Source organism: Scyliorhinus torazame, chromosome 6 (assembly GCF_047496885.1).
Source record: "Scyliorhinus torazame isolate Kashiwa2021f chromosome 6, sScyTor2.1, whole genome shotgun sequence".
Classification (NCBI taxonomy): Eukaryota; Metazoa; Chordata; class Chondrichthyes; order Carcharhiniformes; family Scyliorhinidae; genus Scyliorhinus; species Scyliorhinus torazame.
The window spans coordinates 95584858-95598891 of NC_092712.1; the positions used below are offsets into that span (position 1 = coordinate 95584858).

General features: G+C 51.1%; 1 protein-coding gene across 2 annotated transcripts in view; it reads right to left on the reverse strand.

The window, feature by feature from the left end:
- The window catches only part of spag6 (sperm associated antigen 6), a 430527-nt gene that overhangs the window by 22573 nt on the left and 393920 nt on the right, over positions 1 to 14034 (reverse strand). For both annotated transcript variants that reach the window (XM_072508503.1, XM_072508502.1), the window contains exon 10: positions 6145 to 6290. In XM_072508503.1, the coding sequence (XP_072364604.1) occupies positions 6145 to 6290 (146 nt within the window). The remainder of the gene's footprint in view (positions 1 to 6144; positions 6291 to 14034) is intronic.

Consider the following 14034-nt stretch of genomic DNA (forward strand, 5'->3'; position numbering starts at 1 on the left):
AGTCAACGACCAAGAGATCCAATCGCGTCGGCAAAACCTGAGAATCATGGGGCTGCCAGAGAGAATGGAGGGGAGAAACCTCTCAGAATACCTTGCAGCGATGCTTGGGAAGCTGGTCGGCAAGGAAGGCTTTGACAAGCCCTTAGAAATAGACCATGGTCACAGGTCACTTCAGCAGCAGCCCAGGGCGGGGGAAACCATCACGGGCGATAATCGTAAGGCAGCACAGGTACCAGGATAAAGTGCGGATCCTGAGGCTGGCGAAGAGCACAATAGGGCCCCAAGGGGAAGGACATTCCATCAGCCTGTACCATGACATTGGTGCTGACCTGGCCAAGTTCCGGGTAGAATTCAATGGTGCCAAATCCACACGATACAAAAGTGAGGTGCGGTTTGGCATGCTCTACCCTTCCAGAGTAAAGAACATTACTTTGACACTCCGGAGGAAGCCAACAGGTTTGTCCAGATAAATGGACTGGGCAACCAACGATAGAGAGCATTGGCCAGAAGGCGGGCTGCAAGAATTCAAGAGGGGCAGGGGCGGCTACAGGCAGAGGCACGGAGAGATGGGAGGGAAGGGGATAGAGATGGGGGTTAAGTAGGGGAATCCGACTTTTAGGCAAGCCGCTACACTAGCGAGCAGGCTGGTGTACGGATGTGCAACGAAGGAGGAGGCCGCAGAGGGAAAGGGAAACAGAAGTTCAGGGAAAACAAAGGGCAAAAGGGGGGTGGGGGGTCGGAGGAGGTAGAGAAAGGGGTAAAGTTAAGAGGGGCGAGGGGGACTAGGAGGGGGCAGCACAAAGGTAGGGGGTACATGGGGAGAAACAGAGGGGGGTCGGGGGAGGGGAGGGGACAGGGTAGAGCGCTGGTTGCAGCAGACAACACATGGAGATGATGAAAATGAAGAAGTAGTTGGCAGCCATATTGAATGGCCCGCGAGCAAAGGCAGGCCCAGGTGAACAGGGCCAGTCCCACAGGGTGAGTATGGTTGACCCCACAGGAAGAGGGGGCAGCTCCCATATCCGGATAGTAATATGGAACATGAGGGGCTTCAACAGACCGGTGAAGAAATCCTGAATCCTCGGCCACCTCAAGAATCTGAGGGTGGATGTAGCCTTGCTACAGGAGACACACTTAAGAGAGAGGGACCGATTACGGGTAAGGAAGGGCTGGGTGGGACAAATGTTTAATTCCTATTTCGACACCAGGACAAGGGGGTTGGCCATACTATTCAACAGGACAGTTTAAGTCACAGTGATGAGCACAGTGACGGACTCAGGGGGATGAATCGTTATGGTCAGCGGGACCCTGGAAGGGGCCCTGGTAGCCATGGTAAATATATACGCCCCGAACTGGGACGATGCAGAATTCGTCAAAAATTCAGTTCCTCGACAGATTAGTGGTAGGAGAGGACAGGAAACAAGGGCTGGAAGTACTGTTAGAGCTGGTCAAAATTGTGAAATGCATTACTTCCATGCAGTCAGGGAAAGCGCCGGGACCGGATGGGTTCCCTGTAGACTTTTACAAAAAATATGCAGCAGCACTGGCCCTGCACTTGTGGGTGAAGTTCAGCGACTCACTGTCTAAGAGGGCCCTGCCGGCCACGCTGGCCCAAGCCTCGATCTCACTGATCCCCAAAAAGGACAAAGATCCAACAGAGTGTGGAACATACAGACCCATCTTTCTCTAACACTGACGCAAAAATCCCAGCAAAAGCACAGGCGAGGCGCCTGGAGAGCTGCCTGCCAGAAGATCAGACCGGGTTTGTCAAGAGCAGACAGCTAACAGCAAACATCAGGGGCGGGATTCTCCACTCCCGCGCCGAAGTGGCCGCACCGTCGTGAATGCCGTTGAGGTTCACGACGGCGTGAAGCGGCCCCGATCCCAACCGATTCAGGCCCTGACAATGGGCTAGGATCGGGGCCGCGTCATCTACACGCGCCAGGCCTTGTCGCCCGCGTAAAAGCGGCGCCGCATAGATGACGCGGCCGGCGCCGGATAACTGCCGTCATCCACGCATGTGCGGGTTGGCCGGCGCCAACCCGCGCATGCGTGGTTGCCGTCCTCTCTAAGTCCGCCCCGCAAGAAGATGATGGACGGATCTTGCGGGGCCGCGGAAGGAAGGAGGTCCTCCTTCAGACAGGACGGCCCGACGATCGGTGGGCACCGATCGCGGGCCACTCCACATTTGAGGTACCCTCCGGTGCAGGATCCCCCCTTGCCCCCCCCGCAGGCCGCCCCCCCCCCCCAGCGTTCGCGCGCTGTTCCCGACGGCAGCGACCAGGTGTGGACGGCGCAAGGGGGAACCCGCCGTTTTGGCCTGGCCGCTCGGCCCATCCGGGCCTGAGAATAGCGGGGGTGCCGGAGAATCGCCATTTTGGGTGTCTCAGGCGATTCTCCGGCCTGCGGCCCGCGGAACTCGACCGGGCCGTTCCCGCCGCTTGGGAGAATCATGGGAGGGCGTCGGACCGGCGTCCCGGGAAATTTTGGCGGCCCAGGCGATTCTCCCAACCGGCGCGGGAGTGGAGAATCTCGCCCCAGACGTCTGCTGAATGTAATAATGACCCCATCTGGGAGAGGACACCAAAGGTAATTGTCTGCCTGGACGCTGAGAAAACCTTTGATCGAGTAGGATGGAGGTACCTCATGGAGGTACTTGGACAGTTTGAGCTTGAAGTAGGGTTCACCATGTGGGTGAAGTTCCTGTACAGCGCTCCTACAGTGAGCGTATGGACAACTCCACCAGCTCCGAATACTTTCAGCAGCCCGTTATCCCTGCTCCTGTTTGCACTGGCTATCGGACCACTACCATCACCCTTAAATCGGTGGAGTGGTGGAGGAAAATTCGGAGAAGGGGCAGAGAGCATAGAGTATCGCTCTATGCAGATGACCTGCTCTTCTTCGTGTCAAACCTCCTATCCAGCATGGAAAGATAACAGGACACCTTGGGAATTCAGTACATTCTCAGGTTACAAACTCAACCTGGGAAAGAGCGAAGTCTTCTTGGATAAACCCCTGAGAGGGAGGAACGTAGCTGGAAGAACCACCGTTTAAAGTGACCCAAACCAAGTTCAGGTGCCTGGGGATCCAAGTGGCCCACACCTGGATGACGCTCCACAAATGGAACCCCTCCGGCCTGGTGGGGGAGGTGAAGAGGGACCTGCAAAGCTGGGACTCACTCCCTCTTTCGCTAGGGGAAAGGGTACAGGCAATCACCCTTAGCCAAGTGTTCCCCACAAATACTTGGTCCATTCAGCCCATCTCATTTCCCAACACCAGATGCAACAATGTCTCCTTGTTGGACCGAGGCCAAACTGGTCAAAAAAGTTCTCCTGAACACATTTCTGAGATTATTCTCCTCCTTATACTTTCCTCGAACATTATCCCAATTGAGTAATTAAGGTGCCCCAATATCAACACTCTATTGTTCTTGCACATATATCTGTGATTTCCGTGTTGTATTGCTCCTTCTCTCCCTATTTGGAGGCCTATAGAATACCACCAGTAGCGTGATCAGCCCTGTATTACTTCTCAACTCTAACAAAATGGATCTGAAACAAAAATAGAAAAAAAAAGCTAGCCATAAAGTACCTGTGTGGAGAACAGAGGGCCTCACTTTGATTTCATAATTGGATATAAACACTCCTTCAGACTTTAACCTTTTTGCTTTTAGCTGGCTCCATCCTTTCTCTATGCTGAAGATTGTCTGATTGCCACAGAAGTCACTGATAGGCCTTTTTAAACACTTTCTCCCTTAATGATCTGTTACTTAATGATCTGTTGAGCTGCTCGCAGAAAAATACTTTTCACTGTAACTCGGTACACGTGACAATAAACAAAATCCAAATCCAAATACTAAAAGACATTCCATTCGTTGAAGCTACTGGGCGGGATTCTCCACCCCCACACCGAAGTGGCCGTGCCGTCGTGAATGCCGTCGAGGTTCACGACGGCGCGGAACAGGCCCGGTCCCGACTGATTCAGGCCCTGACAATGGGCCAGTATCGGGGCCACGTCATCTACACGCGCCAGGCCTTGTCGCCCGCGTAAAAGTGGCGCCGCAGAGATGACGCGGCCGGCGCCGCATAACGGGCTTCATCCGCGCATGCGCGGGTTGGCCGGCGCCAAACCGCGCATGCGTGGTTGCCGTCCTCTCTAAGCCCGCCCCGCAAGAAGATGGGGGACGGATCTTGCGGGGCCGCAGAAGGAAGGAGGTCCTCCTTCAGAGAGGACGGCCCGACGATCGGTGGGCACCGATCGCGGGCCACCCCACATTCCAGGTGAAGCCCGGTGCAGGATCCCCCCTCGCCCCCCCACAGGCCGCCCCCTCAGCGTTCACGCACCGCCCACGACTGTAGCGACCAGGTGTGGACGGCGCCGGGGGGGGGAACCCGCCGTTTTGGCCTTGCCGCCCGGCCCATCCGGGCCTCAGAATAGCGGGGGTGCCGGAGAATCGCCATTTTCAGTGTCTCCGGCAATTCTCCAGCCTGTGGAACTCGACCGGGTCGTTCCCGCCGCTTGGGAGAATCGCGGGAGGGCGTTGGACCGGCGTCCCCGGAAATTTTGGCCGCCCAGGCGATTCTCCCAAATGGCGTGGGAGTGGAGAATCGCGCCCACTACTTCTGGCTGTTGATGTGGGCAGGCAACATAAGAGGCCAAAAGCAAACTTGCAAATGCCAACTAGATTATCACTTCATGTCCATAGTTCCCTGTAGGCAGTAGCACATTTAGATGAGGAGGAGAAATCATATGGGATACTTGCCTTTATTAGCCAAGGCATAAAACATTAGAGCAGGAGGTTAAGATGGAGCTGTAAAAAGCTCGTTCGGCCACAGCTAGAGTACAGTGTGCAGTTCTGGTCGCCACATATAGGAAGGATGTGATTGCACTAGAGAGGGTGCAGAGGAAGTCGACCAGGACGCTGCTTGGGTTGGGGCGTTTCAGCTATGAAGAGTGACTGGTTACAGTGAGGTTGATCTCCACAGAGCAGAGAAGGCTGAGGGGGGAGCTGATTGAGGTGTACAAAATTATGAAGGACATGGATAAGGAAGATAGGAAGAATTATTTCCCCTAGTTGAGGGCATAGATTTCAGGTAACGGACAAGAGGTTTAGAGGGGATTTGAGGAGAGGGCGGTGGGAATCTGGAACTCACTGCCTGAAAAGGTGGTAGAGGCAGGAACCCTCTCAACATTTAAGAGGCATTGAGATTAACATTGAAAAGCGATAGCATATAAGGCTACGGACCAATTGCTGGAAAATGGGATTAGACCAGATAGGTACTTGATGACCGGCACAAACACGATGGGCTAAAGGGCCCTTTGCTGTGCTGTAAAACTATGACTCAAAATCACTCTCCTCCATTCGCAGAGGCATTCCAATCTCTCAACCATCTTCATCCAACTAGCGGTATTCACTCTCTTTAATCTCCTACAGCTCCCACCCACACTCTCATGCTCCCCACCCCCAACTGATATTGACATACATCTCCTGCTACTTCAGCTCATAAACCATTCTCCTCCCCCTTTCAGTTCATTGTGGCGCGTTTCACCCCTCTCCTTTAGTTCATGTCGATGCCTCTGCTTCTTTAGTTCAGTTTTTAATTTACCCTTTTAAGAAACCCTGGCAAAGAAGGATTTATTGACTAACCATTGCCCTGAGGTCATTAAGAGTCAACCATGTAGCTTGGGATGGGAGTCACATGTAAGCTAGACTTGGCAGGGATAGGTGGTCCCTCCCTGAAGGACATGAGTAATTCAGTTGTGTTTTAACAACAATCCTACAGCTTTCTAGTGCCACAAGTGATGAGATTTATTGAATTCAATTTAATAATTTCCCATAATAAAACATGTACTCATGATCTCGGAGTTCCCCATCCTTACCCATTCTAGCATTTTTAATTAGCCCTCCCTCGGTTTATGATGCCGAGGTTGCTTGCTGATTGCAGGCACACGGCGTATTTGTCCTGACTGCGAAAAGAACCATCAAGATTGCTAATTATCAGCTAAACAAAAAAGGTTGAAGAATTCTAATAATCAGGTTTGAAATTGACCAAACTAACCTTTCTTTTAAAAACAAAATTAACCTTAGCATCGGTTAAGCAAATTGGAAAAGAGAAAGTTCAAGGAGAATAATAGCCATTTTACCTGACAATTTCTTCAGGATAACAGTTGTTAATGCCATTAATGTATTCCTGCATCACTGAACCAGGTTCTGCTTTAATCTCTTGAATTTTTTTCAGTCCACCACTTGTGACAAAAAGACGACGGGCTTTAGCATCATGTGGGAGTACCTATCAGAGAGAATGCAAATATAAAACAAGTATTTACATGATTGAATAGGGAAACGGTTGTGCTTTTACCATAAAGAATAGCGAGCATAGAAGACAGCTCTGTTCATTTATATTTTTTTTACATTTTTCTAAACTATCCAATCTCTTGTGGCCTTTCTTATAGTGAGTATTTAACGACAGGTGTGTTCAGAACATAGAACAATAGGAATAGGTGTAGACTATTTAACCCCTTGAGCCTGTTCTGCCATTCAATGACACCACGGCGAATCTGCAACTTGCCTTTGACCAACCCTTTAATGTTTTCAGTTAACAAAAATCTATCAATCACAGATTTAAAATTGACAATTGATTTGTCATTTGCTTTTTAAAAAAAAAATTGATTCTCCACATTTTAAACATTTTCATCAAATAAACAACAAAAGAAAAACAAGTCAAATAACAATCCCCCAGAAACATCAACCCCCTCAATATACAATCCAGTACATCCATTTGTGCATTCCAGGTACAAGTTAACAAAACAATAAAATGGTAAAGCCAACCGCCCGCCCCCCCCCCTTCCCCTAATGTTCAAAAACACCCAGTTCCCGAAAGTGCATAATAAACAGTCCCTATGAATTGTAGAACCCCTCCTTCACTCCCCCCTCAGCTCAAACTGCACCTTCTCAAGGGTCAAAATTTGAAGTAGGTCTCCCTGCCACACCAAGGCACAGGGTGGAGAAGCTGATCTCCACCCGAACAGGGCCCGCTTCCGGGCAATCAGCGAGGCGAAGGATAAAACATCTGTCCCCGCACCCGCCTGCAGCTCGGGCTGGCCTGATGCCCCGAAAATGGCCTCTAAGGGACCCGGTTCCAAATCCACATGCATAACCCCTGAGATGATGCTGAAGACCTCCTCTAATACCTCTCCAACTTCGGACAGAACCAAAACATATGTACATGGTTTGCGGGGACCCCGCACCACTCACAGATATTCTCCATTCCCTCGAAGAGTCAACTCACCCTCGCCCTCGCGAGGTGCCCCTGATATATGACCTTCAGCTGTATCATCCCCAACTTCATGCATGAGCTTGAGGAGTTCATTCTTCATAGCACCTTCTTACATTGCCTCTCCAAACTCTTCTTCCCAATTGACCTTAATCTCTACCATGGACACACCGTCCTCCTCCAGAATCTTCCCATAAAACACTGACACCACCCCCTTCTCCAATTCCCGTGCCGTCAATACCTCTTCCAACAATGAGGGGGTCAGCGCCATCGGGAAGCTCGGAACTTCCTTCCTTACAAAGTCTTGAGCTGCAGGTACCAAAATCCTTCCCTTTTCCCCAGTCTATATTTCCCCCCAGCTCTTCCAACCTTGCAAAACGTCCCCCCAGGAACAGGTCTTTTAATACCCTGACCCCCCTCTGCTCCCATCTCCGAAACCTCCCATCCAGGTCCGTCTGGGTCCACTCACGGATCTGTGATGCCGTGACAGGCAAGGTGTCCATAAAATTTAGGGTTGCAACCACCTCACCGGTCGTGGGGGTCGACATGGGGCCAGTCGATAAAGGCAATCGGCTCAGTGCGTCGGCATTTGCTATCTGCGTACCTGGTTTGTGCTCCAGAGAATACTCGTATGCAGCAAGCAACAAAGCCCAGCGCTGGATCCGTGCAGAAGCAATGGGCGGTATTGGCTTATCCTCTCTGAAGAGTCCCAGCAGGGGCTTATGATCAGTCACGATAGTGAAATGGCGGCTGTACATGTACTGGTGGAAGCGTTTCACCGCAAAAACCACTGCCAGGCCCTCCTTCTCGATCTGCGCGTACTTTTTCTCCGCTGCAGTCAATGTGCGGGAGGCGAAAGCGATCGGTCGCTCGGCCCTGTTCTCCATCTTGTGGGACAGGACGGCCCCAATACCATACGGGGATGCATCACATGTGACGAGCAAAGGCTTTCCAGGATCATAGTGGGTTAGTAATCCAGACAACGACAATTGTTGCTTTACCCGCCGGAAAGCGGTTTCTTGCGGCTGACCCCAAACCCAGGTGTGATTTTTCTTTAGCAGAAGGTGCAAAGGGGCCAGCGTAGTTGCCAGATTGGGGAGGAACTTCCCGTAATAGTTTACGAGACCGAGAAAAGAACGAAGATGCGAAGTGTCAGTCGGGGTGGGGGCATGTTGAATTGCACGCACCTTCTCTGCGACGGGGTGCAGACCTTCGCGGTCCACCCGATAACCTAGGTAGACTACTTCCTTTGCCTGAAATACGCACTTTGTGCGACGTAAACGGACTCCAGCCTCCGAAAGGCGTCTAAGGACAGCCTCCAGATTTTCCAAATGTTCTTGCTCCGACGTCCCTGTAATCAAAACGTCATCTAGGTGGACAGCCACACGTGGTAAACCTCTCAAAATGCCCTCCATAACACATTGAAAAATTGCGCAGGCAGAGGATACTCCAAAGGGCAACCGTGTATATTCATACAGGCCCCGGTGTGTATTAATCGTTACATATGGTCGGGAGGCAGGGTCCAGCTCCAACTGCAGGTAGGCGTGACTCATATCTAATTTTGTGAACGAGAGTCCACCTGCAAGTTTCGCGTAGAGATCCTCTATGCGAGGCACTGGATATCGGTCGAGTCGGGAAACTGTATTCACTGTAAGTTTATAGTCGCCACACAAGCGAACTGTGGCATCTGGCTTCATTACAGGTACAATTGGTGCTGCCCAGTCAGCAAAACGGACGGGCCTGATAATATCCAAACTCTCCAAACGAGTGAGCTCCCCTTCTACCTTCTCGAGCAAGGCGTAAGGCACTGGGCACGCCCGGAAATAGCGCGGCGTGGCTCCTGGTTTCAACTTGGATACGGGCTACGGCCCCTTTTATTTTCCCCAAACCAGGCTGGAATACATCTGGGTATCATCCTAGCACCTCAGTCAAGCCTTCAGAAACTGTTTGGAGGATGTGCTGCCATTGCAACCGCAAATGGCGCAACCAGTCCCGACCCAACAGGCTGGGCCCATGGCCGCGCACCACGATAAGTGGGAAACGCCCCTCCTGGCGTCCATAGACAACAGGGGTCATTGTAGTTCCTGCAATGTCCAGTGGTTCCCCAGTGTAGGTGGCCAACCTGGCCTGTGAGTCGGTTAATGGAAGGGTCTGTATACCCTGCCTGATGCGGTCGAATGTCCTCTGGGCGATCACGGAGACCGCTGCGCCAGTATCCAACTCCATCTCAAGCAGGTGGCCATTGACCCGTACTGTCACCTTAATGGGGGCCACACGGGGAGCTGCCACACAATGCAGCTGCAGGCAGTCGTCCTCCGTCTCCACGTCCTCAGGAGTAGTCGCCGCAGGTTCATCCACATGGAAGGTACGGCCTCTGGGCTGGTCCCAGTTACGGCCCCTGGGCTGGTCCCAGTTTCGGTCGGAACGACGGCGCCTCTGGCGTCCCCAGGACCGCCGTCCGTGACGGGGTCGGCGCCTACAAGTCTGACACGGACATGGCTCCTCATCCATTGGCTCTGGAGAAGGCTCCCTTCGGGGAGGAATGTCCGATGGCCACTGGCGTCGGTCCGGACGTTGCCTCGCCCAAGGTACCGCAGGAGTGCGGGGGGACGTTTTTGGATGGAAAGGGTTGCGCCCCAAGGCATGCACTTCCATTCCCTGTAGCTCCTGTACTCCTCGCTCTGCGCTCTTTCGGGACAAGACTATTTGAATGGCCTGTTGAAAAGTCAATGTTGGCTCCGCTAACAACTTTCTCTGGGTGGCTGCATTGTTAATACCGCAAACCAAAAGGTCGCGTAACATTTCTGACAAGGTCTCACCATAGTCACAGTACTCCGCAATCCTGCGTAGCCTGGATAGAAAATCGGCAAGGGATTCTCCAGGGGTCCTCTCAGCGGTATTAAACCGGTAACGCTGGACTATCGTGGACGGGGTTGGGTTAAAGTGTTGCCCCACTATATTCACAAGTTCATCAAATGTTTTGGTGTCCGGTGCAGCTGGGTACGTAAGGCTCCTAATCACCCCAAACGTATGCGGGCCGCAGGTGGTGAGCAATATGACCACCTGGCGCTCGTTTTCGGTGATATTGTTTGCCCGGAAATAGTAACGCATCCGTTGTGTGTACTGGTTCCAGCTTTCCAGCGCAGCATCAAAAACATCCAAACGTCCGTACAGAGGCATGGTATAATAGAAAACAACTTCCAACCTGTATCCAACAAAAATTCAGGGAGGTGGCTTCAGCAGTGTAGACAGCTATTCACTTTTACCTTCGTCGCCAGTTTTGTAAGGGCCACGAAGAATCCAGCACGAGTTTTAAGGATACAAAGTAATAACATTTATTTACTATAACATATATACATAACAGTAGCAGTAACTTCCCTTGCTACATACTCCTTCCTCCTGGTTCCTGAACTGGCCAGCTTATTTATACTAGGAGTTTCTCCGCCCCCCTCATTGCGGAAGCTCATACTCCCACAGGATTGTGGGATAGTCATTAGTCCCCAGCCAATGGTAAGTAGGCAGGTTATAACAGTCCGTTTTGTCCAATGTGTGCAGGAGGGTTTACTGACACAGTATGTAGGTAGGCCAACGAGATGCAAGGCCATTTTGGATTTGGTACTGGGTAATGAACCAGGGCGGGTGTTAGATTTGGAGGTAGGTGAGCACTTTGGTGATAGTGACCACAATTCGATTAAGTTTACTTTAGTGATGGAAAGGGAGAAAGGTATATAATGCAGGGTAAGAGTTATATCTGGGGGAAAGGCAATTATGATGCGATGAGGCAAGACTTAGGATGCATCAGATGGAGAGGAAAACTGCAGGGGATGGGCACAATGGAAATGTGGAGCTTGTTCAAGGAACAGCTACTGCGTGTCCTTGATAAGTATGTACCTGTCAGGCAGGGAGGAAGTGGTCGAGCAAGGGAACCGTGGTTTACTAAAGCAGTCGAAACACTTGTCAAGAGGAAGAAGGAGGCTTATGTAAAGATGAGACATGAAGGTTCAGTTAGGGCGCTCGAGAGTTACAAGTTAGCTAGGAAGGACCTAAAGAGAGAGCTAAGAAGAGCCAGGAGGGGACATGAGAAGTCTTTGGCAGGTAGGATCAAGGATAACCCTAAAGCTTTCTATAGATATATCAGGAATAAAAGAATGACTAGGGTAAGAATAGGGCCAGTCAAGGACAGTAGCGGGAAGTTGTGCGAGGAGTCCGAGGAGATAGGAGAGGTGCGAAATGAATATTTTTCGTCAGTATTCACACAGGAAAAAGATAGTGTTGTTGAGGAGAATACTGAGATTCAGGCTACTAGACTAGAAGGGCTTGAGGTTCATAAGGAGGAGGTGTTAGCAATTCTGGAAAGTGTGAAAAAAGATAAGTCCCCTGGGCCGGGTGGGATTTATCCTAGGATTCTCTGGGAAGCTAGGGAGGAGATTGCTGATCTTTAAGTCATCTTTGTCCACAGGAATAGTGCCAGAAGACTGGAGGATAGCAAATGTTGTCCCCTTGTTCAAGAAGGGAAGTAGAGACAACCACGGTAACTATAGACCAGTCAGCCTTACTTCTGTTGTGGGCAAAATCTTGGAAAGGTTTATAAGAGATAGGATGTATAATCATCTGGAAAAGAATAATTTGATTAGAGATAGTCAACACGGTTTGTGAAGGGTAGGTCGTGCCTCACAAACCTTATTGAGTTCTTTGAGAAGGTGACTAAACAGGTGGATGAGGGTAAAGCAGTTGATGTAGTGTATATGGATTTCAGTAAAGCGTTTGATAAGGTTCCCCACGGTAGGCTACTGCAGAAAATATGGAGGCATGAGATTCAGGGCGATTTAGCAGTTTGGATCAGAAATTGGTTAGCTGGAAGAAGACAAAGGGTGGTGGTTGATGGGAAATGTTCAGACTGGAGTCCAGTTACTAGTGGTGTACCACAAGGATCTGTTTTGGGGCCACTGCTGTTTGTCATTTTTATAAATGACCTGGAGGAGGGCGTAGAAGGATGGGTGAGTAAATTTGCAGATGACACTTAAGTCGGTGGAGTTGTGGACAGTGCGGAAGGATGTTACAAGTTACAGAGGGACATAGATAAGCTGCAACGCTTGGCTGAGAGGTGGCAAATGGAGTTTAATCCAGAAAAGTGGGAGGTGATTCATTTTGGAAGGAATAACAGGAAGACAGAGTACTGGGCTAATGATAAGATTCTTGGCAGTGTGGATGAGCAGAGAGATCTCGGTGTCCATGTACATAGATCCCTGAAAGTTGCCACCCAGGTTGAGAGGGTTGTTAAGAAGGCGTACGGTGTGTTAGCTTTTATCGGTAGAGGGATTGAGTTTCGGAGCCATGAGGTCATGTTGCAGCTGTACAAAACTCTGGTATGGCCGCATTTGGAGTATTGCGTGCAATTCTGGTCGCCGCATTATAGGAAGGATGTGGAAGCATTGGAAAGGGTGCAGAGGAGATTTACCAGAACGTTGCCTGGTATGGAGGGAAGATCTTATTAGGAAAGGCTGAGGGACTTGAGGCTGTTTTCGTTAGAGAGAAGAAGGTTAAGAGGTGACTTAATTGAGGCATACAAGATGATCAGAGGATTAGATAGGGTGGACAGTGAGAGCCTTTTTCCTCGGATGGTGATGTCTAGCACGAGGGGACATAGCTTTAAATTGAGGGGCGATAGATATAGGACAGATGTCAGAGGTAGGTTCTTTACTCAGACAGTAGTCAGGGCGTGGAATGCCCTGCCCGAAACAGTAGTGGACTCGCCAACACTAAGGGCATTCAAATGGTCATTGGATAGACATATGGATGATAAGGGAATAGTGTAGATGGGCTTTAGAGTGGTTTCACACGTCGGCGTAACATTGAGGGCCGAAGGGCCTGTACTGCGCTGTAATATTCTATGTTCTATGTCCAGCCGGCCCAACCACATGAGACCCTGCAGCCCCATGGGTTGGTCACGTCACCATGGACCAAGGTGGGCATCGACCTGTTCCACACGCTGGGTAGAGACTATGTCCGGATCGTGGACTACTTTTCGAATTACCCGGAGGTGATACGGTTGCACGACCTCACCTCGTCGGCAGTCATTCTTGCATGTAAAGAAACCTTTGCTCGACATGGTATCCTGCTCACGGTTATGTCGGACAATGGCTCCTGCTTTGCCAGCCAGGAATGGTCCAACTTTGCCAGGGGGTACAATTTTGCCCATGTGACGTCCAGTCCCCTGTACCCCCAATCCAACGGAGAAGGGAGTACATATGGTCAAACGGCTCCTATGCAAGGCTGCCGATGCTGGGTCCAATTTCTACCTTGCCTTGCTGGCCTATCGCTCCGCCCCACTGCCCACTGGCCTGTCGCCAGCCCAGTTACTCATGGATTGTACCCTCTGGACAACGGTGCCGTCCCTCCATGTCCCAGACCTCGGCCACGTTCCGGTCCTTCGCCAGATGCAGCTGTCTCGTGCACAGCACAAGGTGGCTCATGACTCCCGTGCAGCTGATCTCCCTGCTCTGGCTCCAGATGACAACGTCCGCATTCATCTTCCAGATGGTGACTGGTCTGCAACCGCTGTTGTCCTTCGGCAGGAGGCCCCCCGCTCTTTCCTGGTTCGTCTACCGGATGGCTCTATTCTGCGCCGCAATCGACGCGCCCTTCATCTCGTTCCACGCTCGCTATGTGATCCTCCAGTGTTGCCTCGCCCTCCTGCTGACCCTGCCACGGACTATGCAGAGCTCCCTGTCACTCTGCATCCCCCTGACTTTGACGCAGT